Source organism: Pecten maximus, chromosome 19 (genome assembly GCF_902652985.1).
Source record: "Pecten maximus chromosome 19, xPecMax1.1, whole genome shotgun sequence".
NCBI lineage: Eukaryota > Metazoa > Mollusca > Bivalvia > Pectinida > Pectinidae > Pecten > Pecten maximus.
The window spans coordinates 1,268,173-1,290,575 of record NC_047033.1 but is presented as its reverse complement, the minus strand read 5'-3'; the positions used below and the strand labels follow the sequence as shown (position 1 = coordinate 1,290,575).

The window sequence follows — 22,403 nt, the reverse complement described above, 5'->3', positions numbered from 1 at the left end:
TTACATAACTCAAGTATGATTTTATCTCAATTTTATCATGATTTCATATTTGATACATTGTTTATATCAATTTAAACGATTTTGGTAAGATTTTTATGAAAAAGTTCCCGAGAATTTCCTTTTCCACAATTATAAGCATATATCATTTCAATATTGATTAAATCTTACGTATACTTTCGGTGTACATGATGTACTTGATTGAGAGATTCTTACCACAGTATTATCATGATGTATTTGAAACTTGCATAACTTTAGCAATACTTTTGAACTTGGACTCTAGTAAGTAATTATGTTCATTTGTCAGGTTTCATTCAAATTGTTAATATGTTTAAATTTGATGTGTTTGTTGGATAATGGTTTTATTATGATATTTTGGGCCGTGACTTTTTTTATAATGCTATGTAACTGAGACCCACCTGGTATAAATGATTATTTCATTTTAATGAAAAAAATTAAATGGATGTAATTGTTATAACCATATCACATAGTCTATCATTTTTATCTATGTTTCGTACATTTATTATACCCCCGCAACGAAGTTAGGGGGGGGGGGGGGGGGGGGGGGGGGGGGGGGGGGGGTGGTATACTGGAATCAGGTTGTCCGTCCGTCCGTCCGTCCGTCCGTCCGTCTGTCTGTAGACGCATTTTGTCCGGGCAACTCCTCCTGAACATTCAAAAGTTACCTCGTTGGCTGGTACAAACACAAGATATGAAGTTTTGAATGTCGTATGTCGTATGTTCAGCGGCTGAACATTCAAAATCTGAATGTCGTATGTCGTATGTTCAGCGGCTGAACATTCAAAAGTTACCTCGTTGGCTGGTACAAACACAAGATATGAAGTTTTGAATGTCGTATGTCGTATGTTCAGCGGCTGAACATTCAAAATCTGAATGTCGTATGTCGTATGTTCAGCGGCTGAACATTCAAAAGTTACCTCGTTGGCTGGTACAAACACAAGATATGAAGTTTTGAATGTCGTATGTCGTATGTTCAGCGGCTGAACATTCAAAATCTGAATGTCGTATGTCGTATGTTCAGCGGCTGAACATTCAAAATTTGAATGTCGTATGTCGTATGTCGAGCCGCTGAACATTCAAAATCAAAATCTGAATGTCGTATGTCGTATGTTCAGCGGCTGAACATTCAAAATCTGAATGTCGTATGTCGTATGTTGAGCCGCTGAACATTCAAAAGTTACCTCGTTGGCTGGTACAAACACAAGATATGAAGTTTTGAATGTCGTATGTCGTATGTTCAGCGGCTGAACATTCAAAATCTGAATGTCGTATGTCGTATGTTCAGCGGCTGAACATTCAAAAGTTACCTCGTTGGATGGTAAAAACACAAAATATGAAGTTTTGAATGTCGTATGTTCAGCGGCCGAACATTCAATATTTGAATGTCGTATGTCGTATGTTGAGCCGCTGAACATTCAATATATACCTCGTTGGCTGGTAAAAACACAAGATATGAACGTTTTAAACGGTTTGCCGGATCTCGTTGGCTGGCTGAGCATTTACAGCAAAACTCCCGCAGCTTAAACACGCTGAACATTCAAAATTTGAATGTCGTATGTCGTATGTTCAGCGGCTGAACATTCAAAATTTGAATGTCGTATGTCGTATGTCGAGCCGCTGAACATTCAAAATCAAAATCTGAATGTCGTATGTCGTATGTTCAGCGGCTGAACATTCAAAATCTGAATGTCGTATGTCGTATGTTGAGTCGCTGAACATTCAAAAGTTACCTCGTTGGCTGGTAAAAACACAAGATATGAAGTTTTGAATGTCGTATGTCGTATGATCAGCGGCTGAACATTCAAAATCTGAATGTCGTATGTCGTATGTTCAGCGGCTGAACATTCAAAATTTGAATGTCGTATGTCGTATGTCGAGCCGCTGGACATTCAAAATCAAAATCTGATTGTCGTATGTCGTATGTTCAGCGGCTGAACATTCAAAATCTGAATGTCGTATGTCGTATGTTGAGCCGCTCAACATTCAAAAGTTACCTCGTTGGCTGGTACAAACACAAGATATGAAGTTTTGAATGTCGTATGTCGTATGTTCAGCGGCTGAACATTCAAAATCTGAATGTCGTATGTCGTATGTTAAGCCGCTGAACATTCAAAAGTTACCTCGTTGGCTGGTACAAACACAAGATATGAAGTTTTGAATGTCGTATGTCGTATGTTCAGCGGCTGAACATTCAAATCTGAATGTCGTATGTCGTATGTTCAGCGGCTGAACATTCAAAATCTGAATGTCGTATGTCGTATGTCGAGCCGTTGAACATTCAAAATCAAAATCTGAATGTCGTATGTCGTATGTTCAGCGGCTGAACATTCAAAATCTGAATGTCGTATGTCGTATGTTGAGCCGCTGAACATTCAAAAGTTACCTCGTTGGCTGGTACAAACACAAGATATGAAGTTTTGAATGTCGTATGTCGTATGTTCAGCGGCTGAACATTCAAAATCTGAATGTCGTATGTCGTATGTTCAGCGGCTGAACATTCAAAATTTGAATGTCGTATGTCGTATGTCGAGCCGCTGAACATTCAAAATCAAAATCTGAATGTCGTATGTCGTATGTTCAGCGGCTGAACATTCAAAATCTGAATGTCGTATGTCGTATGTTGAGCCGCTGAACATTCAAAAATTACCTCGTTGGCTGGTAAAAACACAAGATATGAAGTTTTGAATGTCGTATGTCGTATGTCGTATGTTGAGCTAACTTCACACAGCCAATGAAATTATCTTTGCAGTATCAAAAGTATTTAAAACTATGCATCATCGTTTATATATGGAAAGTTATATAATTCAATGACATTATTCATTTCACGGGAAGCGTTTCGGTAAAAATGTGGTAAACATTGAACGTTCAATATCAAGAATCACAGTCTTACAAATGCTTGAAAACCCCCTAAAAACAAACGCTTAGAAGATCAAGACATCAACATGAGACTAAATCTGGGCGGTCACGATGCGTGGTAACGCAGTTTGCAATATAATGGTACATTTGTGTTGATTTTTGCCAACAGCTTCATATAACGTGAAGGCAATTTCCAATCTAAACGTTCAGACGAAAGAGCCGGGTACAGCACACTTCTTTAATGAAAACCGTTACCTTTAGAGTAGTGCATCATAGTAGTGTTTTCCTCAATATATCCTGATTTACAAGCACATAAGTCAATATTAGAATTGTAATGTATTTCCCTGAAATCAAACCGTTTTTATAACCAAATTGTAATATATCTTCGTGATAACATTGTCATTTCATTTACCAGAATTCGACACTGTAGGTACAAAGACGTGGTGCTCAACGACGTTAAGAGAGACAATATGGATATCAACATCAGTACAAATTCAATGATGTATTGAGCGACAGGTTTTGATATAAAATAAGTCAAATGTCAGAGCGGCAATATTACCCTTTCGATGTGTAAACTGTATACATTCCCATTTTATACAAAAGTGTAAAGGTAATCATCTAACGCATCCCTAATTTTATACAAAAGTGTAAAGGCAATTGTCCAACGCATTCACAATCTTAAACAAAAGACACATGCAACACATCTCCAATATTTTACAAAAATGTTAATGTAATCATCCAACACATCTTATACAAAAAGAAAAATAATAAAGTAAATATATCATTTCGCTCGATACTTTGTTTTCGGATAATGTTTTGACTTACATTCAAAATCAAAATTTTTTTTTTTTTGGATATTGTTAAAAAAAGCTTAATTTTCATTTAACTTATTTCCGGCGTGGCAACATGTTATAATCACGTGCCCTTATTCCCTGTGTGGTCATAGGGGATATTCACGTGCCCTTATTCCCTGCGAGGTAATAAGGGATATTCACGTGCCCTTATTCCCGGTGTTGTAATAGGGGATACTCACGTGCCCTAATTCCCTGTGTGATAACAGGTGATACACGAGTCATTATTCCCGGTATAGTTACAGGTGATACACGTGTCCTTTATTCCAGTATAGTTACAGGTGATACACGTGTCCTTTATTCCCGGTATAGTTACAGGTGATACACGTGTCATTATTCCCGGTATAGTTACAGGTGATACACGTGTCCTTTATTCCAGTATAGTTACAGGTGATACACGTGTCCTTTATTCCCGGTATAGTTACAGGTGATACACGTGTCATTATTCCCGGTATAGTTACAGGTGATACACGTGTCCTTTATTCATTCGTGATAACAGGTGATACACGTGTCATTATTCCCGGTATAGTTACAGGTGATACACGTGTCATTATTTTCGGTATAGTTACAGGTGATACAAGTGTCCTTTATTCCCGGTATAGTTACAGGTGATACACCCGTCCTTTATTCATTCGTGATAACAGGTGACATTGAAGTGTGCCTACTTCCGGTGTGATAACAGGTGACATTGAAGTGTGCCTACTTCCGGTGTGGGTACAGGATATATCCACGTACATGTATCCCTAATTCTTATACATGTATGTTTACATGATATTCAATAATCGTTACGTCCGATGTATTCACATGTAGTTACAATCCTAACATGTGTTTACGATTGGTAATATAATCTGTACTTGGCCTTGACGAACAGTCACCTATATACTGAAATGGCAATTGAGCTATCGTTTCTACCTAACCCAATTGTTGGAAAAACCACATTGTTTAATACAAATAACTCGACGCAAACGTGACAGCTATAGTATCTATAATGTGGAATTGACAAGGTTTGTGACTACGTGCACCTACTAAATGCATGTGTGTACACGTCAATACGCGCGTGTCTATATATAGACACAAAAAGGATCTTTGTTAATACATTTTGTATCATATGTGTATAATTTCTGATCCGGAACTACTTTCTGTGCCATCGTTATGAAGTAGGAGTGAACGTGTAATTTTTTGACCGTCTTGTTATTTACAAGAGAGTACATGCCATGGATATGTTACCAGATTTTGTCAAGGTCGTTCTAGTTTTTATCGTTGTAACGATCACAGGATCCGACGGAGAGGTAAGAATCTCTATGTATAATACATATATGTTGGAGGTCCATATCCTATTTTCGTTTACTATGTTAGGCGTGTCTTTTGTACAATTACTTGAGATTGCACGCGGAAGACAGTAATACTATAATGTTTTCTTATCGTTTCCTAAAAGGACGTATCAGCTGTACAATACAGTCTAACTCATTCTGGTTTTAACTAGCTCTCTCTATGTTTATCCTATGTGTCTTGAGTACAATTACTTAAGATTGCTGGCGGCTGACATTGATATTATATAGTTTTTTATAGTGAGTCCTAGAGGGACATAACATTCTGGTTCTATCTATCCCTCTATTTGTTTTGAAAGGCGCTAATATCGTGTGTGTCTCTTGTAAAATTACTTGAGATTGTAGGTGGTAGACCGTAATACTATATAGTTTTACCTTGTGAAACCTGAAAGGACATAACAGCTGTATGATAGTCTCATTCATTCTGGTTATAACTTTGCATGTAGGTGGTTGACACTGTTTTTGGATTTTCCAGTCCTTGATGTTTATCCCAGCCCAATTGTAGGCTCTAAACTCATTTGGATTGTAATACGGTTCGGAATATACTCAGGGGCGTTATGTTCTTTTGAAGATAACATTGTCTATTATGCAAATACAATATTGTGAATTATGAAATCTATTGAATTATGGATCTTTTGTATTTCCCGTTTAGATTTTGGCCTTTCTAGTGGTTTTAATCACCTCCCTTAGCATTACAAGTCCTATAAGACACCTTCTAACTAGGTTCAATTTCCCGATCAGTTGTGCGAAGGTTAGAGGTCACCTGGCATTGGGTTTCTCGGGGTTGTCGGATACAACAGTGATCTATATATAAATAATATAAGTTAGTTTATCTTGTTCGCAATATGAAGTCCTGGAAGGGCAAACGTGCTGTTTGGGACAGTCTGATTAATTTTGGTTCTGTAATATCCAACTCTACATACATTTAGTTTTAAAGTATTGTTATCGTTTGTGTCTGGTGCACAATATCCTAGCAGATGTTGTATCATTGTTAATACCGAAATTAAAAACTTAGTTAGTATGTCTCATATTATCAATGATAAATATCGTATAGGACATACAAATGTACGTCTATATTGGATACAGTATTGTGTAACGAAGTCGTCCTGGGAAAACTATAGCGGAACCTAATCTTTTTGTAGTCGTAAACGGTAGTCTTAATATACGATAAGTTAAGTAAGTATCTTATGAAATGGACAAAATGATGTTTATTGAGGCGGTTATATATATATAGATAACTTAGCAACACAAATGACGAAGGAAGATAACTTTTTGACTCGTGACCTGACCGGGCCTCGAACTCACGATCTACGGCACACAATCGCCTAGCCAGAAATACCCGCGGCTTATACCACTGCGCCACATCGGCGTTATATACATTATATATACATTGATAGGTGATTATATCATTTATAATGATCGCTTTGTTAACAGGGAGGACCATGCAAGTTGCGGAAAGATGATCTTTGCGATGTTATGCAGTGTAATGATTGGAGGGGGAGACTGTACATCAGTACGTCACAAGCTATGGAGGGATCCACTTGTTTCTTTCGTTGCGCAAACGAAACTTTTACAACTTGGAAGAGATGCCAGGATGGCAAATGGAAAATTTACAAAAGAAATGGTTCGTATGTAGCAACTTAATTAATATTGTGAGATATGCATTTGGTCGTTGTATTCATTTTATATTTCTAAAAACATACTTACTAGTGACGAGTTTATGAAAGCATTAGCTCAGAATGTATCAAGCCCTTACATTTACAATTCTATATACCTCCTACACTTTGAAACCCCAAATGTTAAAAAAGCAAATAATCAAAACAAAACAAAAACAACCTTATCGGTTTTTTGTGTTTAGGGAAGGACATTTCATTGGAAAAGCGCGTAGCTGTACGGCGGGTCAAGAGAGGATTTTGGAGTGCCATCGGAAACTTTTTCAAGTGTATTTTTACCCTTGGATTCCTGTGTGGAGGCCGTGATAGTAAGGCTTTCTAATTATGATTCTTAATCAATGCTTAACTCACATAATTACACAACAGCACAATAATTATGTAGAAAAGGACTTCCAAGTTACTGCACGGTTAGATTCAACAGATATCAATGGATAGGTGTAATACCCGTTATATCTACATTTTATATACAGATGATGGCAGACGTTCATTTATTTTGATACGCCAGACTTAGTCAATTCTTGTTGATGCACCAGACTTAATCAAGGTTTGTTGATGCACCAGACTTAATCAAGGCTTGTTGACATGCCAGACTTAATCAATGTTTGTTGACACGCCAGACTTAGTCAATTCTTGTTGATATGTCAGACTAAATCAAGGCTTGTTGACACGCCAGACTTAATCAAGGTTTGTTGATACGCCAGACTTAATCAAGGTTTGTTGATACACCAGACTTAATCAATGCGTGTTGATACGCCAGACTTAATCAAGACTTGGTAATACGCCAGACTTAATCAAGGCTTGTTGATATACCAGACTTAATCAAGGCTTGTTGATATGTCAGACTTAATCAAGGCTTGTTGATACGCCAGACTTAATCAAGGTTTGTTGATACGCCAGACTTAATCAAGGTTTGTTGATACACCAGACTTAATCAATGCGTGTTGATACGCCAGACTTAATCAAGACTTGGTAATACGCCAGACTTAATCAATGCGTGTTGATACGCCAGACTTAATCAAGACTTGGTAATACGCCAGACTTAATCAAGGTTTGTTGATACGCCAGACTTAATCAAGGTTTGTTGATACACCAGACTTAATCAATGCGTGTTGATACGCCAGACTTAATCAAGACTTGGTAATACGCCAGACTTAATCAAGGCTTGTTGATACGCCAGACTTAATCAAGACTTGTTGATATGTCAGACTTAATCAAGGCTTGTTGATATACCAGACTTAATCAATGCTTGTTGATATGTCAGACTTAATCAAGGCTTGTTGATACGCCAGACTTAATCAAGGCTTATTGATATGTCAGACTTAATCAAGGTTTGTTGATACACCAGACTTAATCAAGGTTTGTTGATATGTCAGACTTAATCAAGGTTTGTTGATACACCAGACTTAATCAAGGCTTATTGATATGTCAGACTTAATCAAGGCTTGTTGATACGCCAGACTTAATCAAGGCTTATTGATATGTCAGACTTAATCAAGGTTTGTTGACACGCCAGACTTAATCAAGGTTTGTTGATATGTCAGACTTAATCAAGGTTTGTTGATACACCAGACTTAATCAAGGTTTGTTGATACGCCAGACTTAATCAAGACTTGGTGATACGCCAGACGTAAGCAATGTTTGTTGATACGCCAGACTTAATCAAGGCTTGTTGATATGTCAGGCTTAGTCAAGGTTTGTTGATGCACCAGACTTAATCAAGACTTGTTGATACGCCAGACTTAATCAAGACTTGTTGATACGCCAGACTTAATCAAGGCTTGTTGATATATCAGACTAAATCAAGGTTTGTTGATGCACCAGACTTAATCAAGACTTGTTGATACGCCAGACTTAATCAAGACTTGTTGATACGCCAGACTTAATCAAGGCTTGTTGATATGTCAGACTTAATCAAGGTTTGTTGATGCACCAGACTTAATCAAGACTTGTTGATACGCCAGACTTAATCAAGACTTGTTGATACGCCAGACTTAATCAAGACTTGTTGATACGCCAGACTTAATCAAGGCTTGTTGATATGTCAGACTAAATCAAGGCTTGTTGATACGCCAGACTTAATCAAGACTTGTTGATACGCCAGACTTAATCAAGACTTGTTGATACGCCAGACTTAATCAAGGCTTGTTGACACGCCAGACTTAGTCAAGGTTTGTTGACACGCCAGACTTAATCAAGGTTTGTTGACACGCCAGACTTAATCAATGTTTGTTGACACGCCAGACTTAATCAAGGTTTGTTGACACGCCAGACTTAATTAAGGCTTGTTGATACGCCAGACTTAATCAAGGCTTGTTGATACGCCAGACTTAATCAAGGCTTGTTGATAAGCCAGAGTTAATCAAGGCTTGTTGATACGCCAGACTTAATCAACGTTTGTTGACACGCCAGACTTAATCAAGGCTTGTTGATATGTCAGACTAAATCAAGGCTTGTTGATATGTCAGACTAAATCAAGGCTTGTTGATACGCCAGACTTAATCAAGGCTTATTGACACGCCAGACTTAATCAATGCTTGTTGATACGCCAGACTTAATCAATAATCAAAATCTGCACCTTTTTTGTTTTATAAACTGTAAATTCAGTTCTGGCAGGCAAATTTGATCACCGTATTTCGGACTTCCTATCCAAATGTCCTGCGCTGGTGTTTATGTTTAAATATGACATTTTTGCATAGTTACAAGTGTGTATATAACTCTTACCGATGAGTTGGCCCCATCCAGAAACATCCCCGTGTCATCAGCCTACTGAACATCTAACATTGGTGTATTTTCACTTTAATATCTCAATGCATATGTGATTATTGTCTTTAATTTTTAGAGTACAGAGAATGAAATATAAAGGATTGCCTTGCTAGCATCCACGTTGAATGTTGGTATTTTTGGAAATATTGCCAACTTGATTAATTATACATTTACATTGTTATGAATAGCTTTGACCCATTTTCTTGTATTTTAGCCAAAAGATAAAATAATTCAAAATATGTCAAGAAATGTCCAGGAACTGAGTCAAAAGCTTTTTCGGAGTAAAGTATCTTTAACATACCAAGTATATTTTATTCCTCAGCAAACGGCATTATAATTTTATCAAAATGCATATTATGTCAGTCTTCGATAAGAGAAACGTGGTGTTGGACAGTAATCATATTGAAGAACAGAAGACTGTATTACATGCGTTTTAAAAACATTTTTCACATTCTATATTTCGATTAAAACGTTAAATAAATAGCGAAATTCCTATTAAAATATAAAGTTAGAATTGACTATATAATTCATTTATAGAACCAAACACCAATTTAAACTTACCGACAAACATAACTACCATAAACTAATGACAAACTTCAAACTACCATAAACTAATGACAAACTTCATATCATCCGAGATTAAGTATCTAGGACACAGTAAAGTAGATCAATAAACCGACTACTTTATCGATCATAGAGCTACTAAAATACACATCAGTGATTCAGTAGGAAGGAATTCGCGTGTGGAGAATCAATGTGGGTCTATTACATTTAAACACGTAATGATTCAAAAGTTAGTATGTCTATCTACCACTCCATTATACTGTTACTGTGTCTATCTACCACTCCATTATACTGTTAGTATGTCTATCTACCACTCCATTATACTGTTAGTGTGTCTATCTACCACTCCATTATACTGTTAGTATGTATATCTACCACTCCATCATACTGTTAGTACGTCTATCTACCACTCCATTATACTGTTAGTATGTCTATCTACCACTCCATTATACTGTTAGTATGTATATCTACCACTCCATCATACTGTTAATTTGTCTATCTACCACTCCATTATACTGTTAGTATGTCTATCTACCACTCCATTATACTGTTAGTATGTCTATCTACCACTCCATTATACTGTTAGTACGTCTATCTACCACTCCATTATACTGTTAGTATGTTTATCTACCACTCCATTATACTGTTAGTGTGTCTATCTACCACTCCATAATACTGTTAGTGTGTCTATCTACCACTCCATTATACTGTTGGTATGTCTATCTACCACTCCATAATACTGTTAGTATGTATATCTACCACTCCATTATAATGTTAGTGTGTCTATCTACCACTCCATTATACTGTTAGTGTGTCTATCTACCACTCCATTATACTGTTAGTATGTATATCTACCACTCCATCATACTGTTAGTACGTCTATCTACCACTCCATTATACTGTTAGTATGTCTATCTACCACTCCATTATACTGTTAGTATGTATATCTACCACTCCATCATACTGTTAATTTGTCTATCTACCACTCCATTATACTGTTAGTATGTCTATCTACCACTCCATTATACTGTTAGTATGTCTATCTACCACTCCATTATACTGTTAGTACGTCTATCTACCACTCCATTATACTGTTAGTATGTCTATCTACCACTCCATTATACTGTTAGTGTGTCTATCTACCACTCCATTATACTGTTAGTGTGTCTATCTACCACTCCATTATACTGTTAGTATGTCTATCTACCACTCCATTATACTGTTAGTATGTCTATCTACCACTCCATTATACCGTTAGTATGTCTATCTACCACTCCATTATACTGTTACTGTGTCTATCTACCACTCCATTATACTGTTAGTATGTCTATCTACCACTCCATTATACTGGAGTGGTCTATCTACCACTCCATTATACTGTTAGTATGTCTATCTACCACTCCATTATACTGTTAGTATGTCTATCTACCACTCCATTATACCGTTTGTATATCTATCTACCACTCCATTATACTGTTAGTATGTCTATCTACCACTCCATAATACTGTTAGTATGTCTATCTACCACTCCATTATACTGTAAGTGTGTCTATCTACCACTCCATTATACTGTTAGTATGTCTATCTACCAATCCATTATACTGTTAGTATGTCTATCTACCACTCCATTATACTGTTATTGTTATCAAACCACTCCATTATATTTATTCCCTATTACCACCCTTATACGTTGGGTGCTATCCCACCCCATTTTTGGGTTATGTCTATCTACCACCCCTTTAACCCGAAAGTGTGTCTATCTACCACCCATTAATGTTTTAGTGGTTATCTACCACTCCATTTTACCTTTTGTATTCATCCAACTCCAATTATAGGTTATTTGGGTTCTACACCACTCCTTTAATACTTTGTAGGTCTTTTTACCCACCCTTATCCTTTTGTTTCTATTCCACTCCTTATCGTTATATGTCTATCTACCCCTCCTTTAAACTGAAATGCTATTACCACCCCCATTTTACCTTTGTATTCAAATTACCCTCCATTATCCCCAATTGTCATTACCCCCCCCTTATCTTTTAGTTGTCACTACCACTCCATTTTATTTGTATTCTATCTACCACTCCCATTTACTCCCCCCGTATGTTTATTACCACTCATATATGTTAGTATGTCTATCTACCACTCCATTATACTGTTAGTTTGTCTATCTACCACTCCATTATACTGTTAGTATGTCTATCTACCACTCCATTATACTGTTAGTATGTCTATCTACCACTCCATTATACTGTAAGTATGTCTATCTACCACTCCATTATACTGTTAGTATGTCTATCTACCACTCCATTATACTGTTAGTATGTCTATCTACCACTCCATTATACTGTTAGTATGTCTATCTACCACTCCATTATACTGTTTGTATGTCTATCTACCACTCCATTATACCATTAATTTGTCTATCTACCACTCCATTATACTGTTAGTATGTCTATCTACCACTCCATTATACTGTTAGTATGTCTATCTACCACTCCATTATACTGTTAGTATGTCTATCTACCACTCCATTATACTGTTAGTATGTCTATCTACCACTCCATTATACTGTTAGTGTGTCTATCTACCACTCCATTATACTGTTAGTATGTCTATCTACCACTCCATTATACTGTTAGTATGTCTATCTACCACTCCATTATACTGTTAGTGTGTCTATCTACCACTCCATTATACTGTTAGTGTGTCTATCTACCACTCCATTATACGTTAGTTGTCTATCTACCACTCCATTATACTGTAGTATGTCTATCTACACTCCATTATACTGTTAGTATGTCTATCTACCACTCCATTATACTGTTAGTGTGTCTATCTACCACTCCATTATACTGTTAGTGTGTCTATCTACCACTCCATTATACTGTTAGTATGTCTATCTACCACTCCATTATACTGTTAGTATGTCTATCTACCACTCCATTATACTGTTAGTATGTCTATCTACCACTCCATTATACTGTATGTCTATCTACCACTCCATTATACTGTTAGTATGTCTATCTACCACTCCATTATACTGTTAGTGTGTCTATCTACCACTCCATTATACTGTTAGTATGTCTATCTACCACTCCATTATACTGTTAGTGTGTCTATCTACCACTCCATTATACTGTTAGTATGTCTATCTACCACTCCATTATACTGTAAGTGTGTCTATCTACCACTCCATTATACTGTTAGTATGTCTATCTACCACTCCATTATACTGTTAGTATGTCTATCTACCACTCCATTATACTGTTAGTGTGTCTATCTACCACTCCATTATACTGTAAGTGTGTCTATCTACCACTCCATTATACTGTTAGTATGTCTATCTACCACTCCATTATACTGTTAGTAGTGTCTATCTACCACTCCATTATACTGTTAGTGTGTCTATCTACCACTCCATTATACTGTTAGTGTGTCTATCTACCACTCCATTATACTGTTAGTGTGTCTATCTACCACTCCATTATACTGTAAGTGTGTCTATCTACCACTCCATTATACTGTTAGTATGTCTATCTACCACTCCATTATACTGTTAGTTTGTCTATCTACCACTCCATTATACTGTTAGTGTGTCTATCTACCACTCCATTATACTGTTAGTATGTCTATCTACCACTCCATTATACTGTATGTCTATCTACCACTCCATTATACTGTTAGTATGTCTATCTACCACATTATACTGTTAGTTGTCTATCTACCACTCCATTATACTGTTAGTTGTCTATCTACCACTCCATTATACCTGTTAGTGTGTCTATCTACCACTCCATTATACTGTTAGTATGTCTATCTACCACTCCATTATACTGTTAGTATGTCTATCTACCACTCCATTATACTGTTAGTGTGTCTATCTACCACTCCATTATACTGTTAGTGTGTCTATCTACCACTCCATTATACTGTTAGTTTGTCTATCTACCACTCCATTATACTGTTAGTGTGTCTATCTACCACTCCATTATACTGTTAGTATGTCTATCTACCACTCCATTATACTGTAAGTATGTCTATCTACCACTCCATTATACTGTTAGTGTGTCTATCTACCACTCCATTATACTGTTAGTATGTCTATCTACCACTCCATTATACTGTTAGTATGTCTATCTACCACTCCATTATACTGTTAGTATGTCTATCTACCACTCCATTATATGTTAGTGTGTCTATCTACCCTCCATTATACTGTTAGTATGTCTATATACCACTCCTTGATACTGTTAGTGTGTATATATACCACTCCATTATACTGTTAGTTATGTCTATCTACCACTCCATTATACTGTTAGTGTGTCTATCTACCACTCCATTATACTGTTAGTATGTCTATCTACCACTCCATTATACTGTTAGTGTGTCTATCTACCACTCCATATACTGTTAGTAGTGTCTATCTACCACTCCATTCTACTGTTTAGTATGTCTATCTACCACTCCATTATACTGTTAGTATGTCTATCTACCACTCCATTATACTGTTGTATGTCTATCTACCACTCCATTGATACTGTTAAGTGTGTCTATCTACCACTCCATTATACTGTATGATGTCTATCTTACCACTCCATTATACTAGTTAGTATGTCTATCTACCACTCCATATACTGTTAGTCTGCTATCTACCACTCCAGTATACTGCTGGTATATCTATCTACCACTCCATTATACTGTTAGTATGTCTATCTACCACTCCATATACTGTATAGTGTCTATCTACCACTCCATTATACTGTTAGTGTGTCTATCTACCACTCCATTATACTGTTAGTATGTCTATCTACCACTCCATTATACTGTTAGTATGTCTATCTACCACTCCATTATACTGTAAGTGTGTCTATCTACCACTCCATTATAGTGTTAGTATGTCTATCTACCACTCCATTATACTGTAAGTATGTCTATCTACCACTCCATTATACTGCTAGTATGTCTATCTACCACTCCATTATACTGTAGTGTGTCTAATCTACCACTCCATTATACTGTTAGTATGTCTATCTACCACTCCATTATACTGTAAGTGTGTCTATCTACCACTCCATTATACTGTTAGTATGTCTATCTACCACTCCATTATACTGTAGTGTGTCTATCTACCACTCCATTATACTGTTAGTGTGTCTATCTACCACTCCATTATACTGTTAGTATGTCTATCTACCACTCCATTATACTGTTAGTGTGTCTATCTACCACTCCATTATACTGTTAGTATGTCTATCTACCACTCCATTATACTGTTAGTGTGTCTATCTACCACTCCATTATACTGTTAGTATGTCTATCTACCACTCCATTATACTGTTAGTGTGTCTATCTACCACTCCATTATACTGTTAGTATGTCTATCTACCACTCCATTATACTGTTAGTGTGTCTATCTACCACTCCATTATACTGTTAGTATGTCTATCTACCACTCCATTATACTGTTAGTATGTCTATCTACCACTCCATTATACTGTTAGTGTGTCTATCTACCACTCCATTATACTGTTAGTGTGTCTATCTACCACTCCATTATACTGTTAGTATGTCTATCTACCACTCCATTATACTGTTAGTATGTCTATCTACCACTCCATTATACTGTTAGTGTGTCTATCTACCACTCCATTATACTGTTAGTGTGTCTATCTACCACTCCATTATACTGTTAGTGTGTCTATCTACCACTCCATTATACTGTTAGTGTGTCTATCTACCACTCCATTATACTGTTAGTGTGTCTATCTACCACTCCATTATACTGTTAGTGTCTATCTACCACTCCATTATACTGTAGTGTGTCTATCTACCACTCCATTATACTGTTAGTGTGTCTATCTACCACTCCATTATACTGTTAGTATGTCTATCTACCACTCCATTATACTGTTAGTATGTCTATCTACCACTCCATTATACTGTTAGTATGTCTATCTACCACTCCATTATACTGTAAGTGTGTCTATCTACCACTCCATTATACCGTTTGTATGTCTATCTACCAATCCATTATACTGTTAGTATGTCTATCTACCACTCCATAATACTGTTAGTATGTCTATCTACCACCCCATTATACTGTAAGTGTGTCTATCTACCACTCCATTATACTGTTAGTATGTCTATCTACCACTCCATAATACTGTATGTCTATCTACCACTCCTTGATACTGTTAGTGTGTCTATCTACCACTCCATTATACTGTTAGTTTGTCTATCTACCACTCCATTATACTGTTAGTATGTCTATCTACCACTCCATTATACTGTTAGTATGTCTATCTACCACTCCATTATACTGTTAGTATGTCTATCTACCACTCCATTATACTGTTAGTGTGTCTATCTACCACTCCATTATACTGTAAGTGTGTCTATCTACCACTCCATTATACTGTTAGTATATCTATATACCACTCCATTATACTGTAAGTATGTCTATCTACCACTCTATTATACTGTTAGTATGTCTATCTACCACTCCTTGATACTGTTAGTGTGTCTATCTACCACTCCATTATACTGTTAGTTTGTCTATCTACCACTCCATTATACTGTAAGTGTGTCTATCTACCACTCCATTATACTGTTAGTATGTCTATCTACCACTCCATTATACTGTTAGTATGTCTATCTACCACTCCATTATACTGTTAGTGTGTCTATCTACCACTCCATTATACTGTATGTCTATCTACCACTCCTTGATACTGTTAGTGTGTCTATCTACCACTCCATTATACTGTTAGTATGTCTATCTACCACTCCATTATACTGTTAGTGTGTCTATCTACCACTCCATTATACTGTATGTCTATCTACCACTCCATTATACCGTACGTGTGTCTATCTACCACTCCATTATACTGTTAGTGTGTCTATCTACCACTCCATTATACCGTTTGTATATCTATCTACCACTCCATTATACTGTTAGTATGTCTATCTACCACTCCATAATACTGTTAGTATGTCTATCTACCACTCCATTATACTGTTAGTGTGTCTATCTACCACTCCATTATACCGTTTGTATGTCTATCTACCAATCCATTATACTGTTAGTATGTCTATCTACCACTCCATTATACTGTTAGTATGTCTATCTACCACTCCATTATACTGTTAGTATATCTATCTACCACTCCATTATACTGTTAGTATGTCTATCTACCACTCCATTATACTGTTAGTATGTCTATCTACCACTCCATTATACCGTTAGTATGTCTATCTACCACTCCATTATACTGTTAGTATGTCTATCTACCACTCCATTATACTGTTAGTATGTCTATCTACCACTCCATTATACTGTTAGTGTGTCTATCTACCACTCCATTATACTGTTAGTATGTCTATCTACCACTCCATTATACTGTTAGTATGTCTATCTACCACTCCATAATACTGTATGTCTATCTACCACTCCTTGATACTGTTAGTGTGTCTATCTACCACTCCATTATACTGTTAGTTTGTCTATCTACCACTCCATTATACTGTAAGTGTGTCTATCTACCACTCCATTATACTGTTAGTATGTCTATCTACCACTCCATTATACTGTTAGTATGTCTATCTACCACTCCATTATACTGTTAGTGTGTCTATCTACCACTCCATTATACTGTTAGTATGTCTATCTACCACTCCATTATACTGTAAGTGTGTCTATCTACCACTCCATTATACTGTTAGTATATCTATATACCACTCCATTATACTGTAAGTATGTCTATCTACCACTCTATTATACTGTTAGTATGTCTATATACCACTCCATTGATACTGTTAGTGTGTCTATCTACCACTCCATTATACTGTTAGTATGTCTATCTACCACTCCATTATACTGTAAGTGTGTCTATCTACCACTCCATTATACTGTTAGTATGTCTATCTACCACTCCATTATACTGTTAGTATGTCTATCTACCACTCCATTATACTGTTAGTGTGTCTATCTACCACTCCATTATACCGTAGTTTGTCTATCTACAATCCATTATACTGTTAGTATGTCTATCTACCACTCCATTATACTGTTAGTGTGTCTATCTACCACTCCATTATACCTGTTTAGTGTGTTCTATCTACCACTCATTATACTGTAGTGTGTCTATCTACCACTCCATTATACGTTAGTATGTCTATCTACCACTCCATTATACTGTTAGTGTGTCTATCTACCACTCCATTATACCTGTTAGTGTGTCTATCTACCACTCCATAATACTGTTAGTGTGTCTATCTACCACTCCATTATACCTGTTAGTATGTCTATCTACCACTCCATTATACCGTTTGTATGTCTATCTACCACTCCATTATACTGTTAGTATGTCTATCTACCACTCCATAATACTGTTAGTGTGTCTATCTACCACTCCATTATACCGTTTGTATGTCTATCTACCACTCCATTATACTGTTAGTATGTCTATCTACCACTCCATTATACTGTTTGTATGTCTATCTACCACTCCATTATACCGTTAGTATGTCTATACCACTCCATTATACTGTTAGTATGTCTATCTACCACTCCATAATACTGTTAGTATGTCTATCTACCACTCCATTATACTGTAAGTGTGTCTATCTACCACTCCATTATACTGTTAGTATGTCTATCTACCACTCCATTATACTGTTAGTATGTCTATCTACCACTCCATAATGCTGTAATTCTATCTACCACTCCTTGATACTGTTAGTGTGTCTATCTACCACTCCATTATACTGTTAGTTTGTCTATCTACCACTCCATTATACTGTAAGTGTGTCTATCTACCACTCCATTATACTGTTAGTATGTCTATCTACCACTCCATTATACTGTTAGTATGTCTATCTACCACTCCATTATACTGTTAGTATGTCTATCTACCACTCCATTATACTGTAAGTGTGTCTATCTACCACTCTATTATACTGTTAGTATATCTATATACCACTCCATTATACTGTAAGTATGTCTATCTACCACTCCATTATACTGTTAGTATGTCTATATACCACTCCTTGATACTGTTAGTGTGTCTATCTACCACTCCATTATACTGTTAGTTTGTCTATCTACCACTCCATTATACTATAAGTGTGTCTATCTACCACTCCATTATACTGTTAGTATGTCTATCTACCACTCCATTATACTGTTAGTTTGTCTATCTACCACTCCATTATACTGTTAGTTTGTCTATCTACCACTCCATTATACTATAAGTGTGTCTATCTACCACTCCATTATACTGTTAGTATGTCTATCTACCACTCCATTATACTGTTAGTATGTTTATCTACCACTCCATTATACTGTTAGTATGTCTATCTACCACTCCTTGATACTGTTAGTGTGTCTATCTACCACTCCATTATACTGTTAGTGTGTCTATCTACCACTCCATTTTACCGTTTGTATGTCCATCTACCACTCCATTATACTGTTAGTATGTCTATCTACCACTCCATTATACCGTTTGTATGTATATATACCACTCCATTATACTGTAAGTGTGTCTATCTACCACTCCATTATACCGTTTGTATGTATATATACCACTCCATTATACTGTTAGTATGTCTATCTACCACTCCATTATACCGTTTGTATGTATATATACCACTCCATTATACTGTTAGTATATCCATCTACCACTACATACTAACTGTATTACTACAGTAGTTAAACGTCGAAACAACTCATCGTACATGATTCATTGATTTAGCGCCAATTATCCTCATTAAACAACTGGTGTTGGAATGTCACTGATACCGTTAACTTCCTGTTTACATGTATTAGTATAAAGATAGATTAGGAAAAATACACATATACAACATACATTACAATACTGAGTAAGCACGTGATAAAATTAGACCTGAATACAGTTGAGGCGGCCTCGTATGTTCTACATTTTATATATTACAGGGGTTTCATTCATTAACTACTTCTATCTAGATGTTGTTTCAATCGCGTATCAAGCGTCATGGTATTGAATGGCTGAATACTAAATCATTAAGTATTTTGAAATGACAGGAACGTGAATGAGAGTAAACCATTATAAGGTACGTCTATCAAAGGATATCCGCAGGCATAGGTGTCTACGCCGTGTGAAGATTTAAAAGTGGTCCTGTTTCCTCTCACCTCTTATCACGACAGTCACTGGTTTTAATACGACAGCTGAAGCTGTAAGAATATTAAAACCCGGACTTCCCTGTTATTAAAATGATCACCATTGCCTGTTTTAACGTGGCGGCCCGCCACCCTTAGCTGGGTACCGCCACGCTTACACAACCAAATTCACTCGATCCGCCACGCATGTAATTGTTACCTAACACCCCTATTTTGTATCGATTTCAAGCAGAAAACTGACCCGTTTCTATAGCGTCCGATACTCATTACCTATGGCCCCTGTTTTTACAGGTGAACTAGGCCTAATTGACGAATTGCGATCTCGGTAAATATAAGGTGCCTCACCGTTATGTTTTGATACGGTCGACTGATCTCTTGATCACACCTATCGATGGTAATAATTAATCAAAAGTAGAAGGTGTACCGTTCTGACCATTAATTTATTATAATCATTAAATACCTCTTAGGGTTGTGATTGACTATTTAGTTTGAATTGTGACGTTGGAAATTCAAAACAACAGAGTCATAATACGGGCTATTGCCAGAGACATGTCTCTGCTATTGCTATGTTTTTATCTCAGTAATGATATTTGCACCAAATAAAATCGTATGGATATTTTCATATGTGATTTTGATAGCATTTCAGACCTTTGTTAATTTAGTGATAGAAATTATGTTTATAAATCCTAACTTTTTATAAGTGTCTTTTTATGTTATTTTCATATAACTTTGAGTGTTGATTGGTGATACTGTAAGTCTATATTCAACTCATTCCTTAACTTTCAATATATGTCAATCAACAGGAGATACGGTCCCTCCTTCTCTCCATTGTCCGTCAGATAAATGGACGCTGTCTGATGATTTGCAAGATTCTGCCACAGTTCATTGGACCGAGCCAACAGCTAGAGATGACCGAGATGGACACGTAAGGTATCAATCAGTCAGCCATGACGTAAACACTGTATACTGACATTATATCAATCAGCCAGCTATGACTTAAACAATGGATACCGACACTAAATCAATCAGCCAGCCATGACTTAAACAATGGATACTGACATTAAATCAATCAGTCAGCTATGACTTAAACAATGGATACCGACACTAAATCAATCAGCCAGCCATGACTTAAACAATGGATACTGACATTATATCAATCAATCAGCCAGCCATGGCTTAAACAATGGATACTGACATTAAATAAATCAGTCAGCTATGACTTAAACAATGGATACCGACACTAAATCAATCAGCCAGCTATGACTTAAACAATGGATACTGACATTAAATCAATCAGTCAGCCATGACGTAAACAATGGATACCGATATTATATCAATCAATCAGCCAGCCATGACGTAAACAATGGATACTGACATTACATCAATCACTCAGCCACGACTTAAACAATGGATACCGACACTAAATCAATCAGCCAGCTATGACTTAAACAATGGATACTGACATTAAATCAATCAGTCAGCCATGACGTAAACAATGGATACCGATATTATATCAATCAATCAGCCAGCCATGACGTAAACAATGGATACTGACATTATATCAATCACTCAGCCACGACTTAAACAATTGATACCGATGTTATATCAATCAATCAGCCAGCTATGACTTAAACAATGGATACCGATATTATATCAATCAATCAGCCAGCTATGAATGAAATAAATGGAAACCGACATTACATTAATCTAACAACCATTTATAACTGAACAAATTATTACCGACATAAAAAGAAATTGTAAGTGTCATTCACGATCAACAACACAATAGTAATAATGCTAACAAACGGTTTGAAGACAATAAAATTAGGTGTTCCCGAAGCGGACACGTACCTCGATCTTTACAAGCAGCGAGAGCTTTACACTTAGTTACATGATAATTTTTATTTCTGTATTGTCATTATTTTTATTCCTATACAGTTACATTTTTCGTTTGGTAACAACATATAGGCATTTTCTATGTTTTCATGATTCGGTATTTAAGGGCCTGTTTCCATTATCACGATCCTCAAATATGCCGACTTTTGACTGAAATGATTTGGAAAAAAATATATTCCCTCATGCGGTATAAAGTCAGATTTGTTTGATGCTTATGTACATGCCTTTTGTTACGTTTCACCACCTTAACTTTCATTTGAGATTCTTTTATTTTATGATTTAACCCGGATTTGAC

At 36.3% G+C, this 22,403-nt stretch overlaps 1 protein-coding gene across 1 annotated transcript in view; it reads left to right on the top strand.

Moving 5' to 3' along the window:
- The first annotated feature begins 4,850 nt into the window (after positions 1-4,850).
- The window catches only part of LOC117317375, a 51,503-nt gene continuing 33,950 nt past the window's right edge, over positions 4,851-22,403 (top strand). The window contains exons 1-4 of the mRNA XM_033872181.1: positions 4,851-5,014; positions 6,488-6,677; positions 6,912-7,034; positions 21,016-21,142. Coding sequence (XP_033728072.1) covers positions 4,940-5,014; positions 6,488-6,677; positions 6,912-7,034; positions 21,016-21,142 — 515 coding nt within the window. The 5' untranslated portion in view covers positions 4,851-4,939. The remainder of the gene's footprint in view (positions 5,015-6,487; positions 6,678-6,911; positions 7,035-21,015; positions 21,143-22,403) is intronic.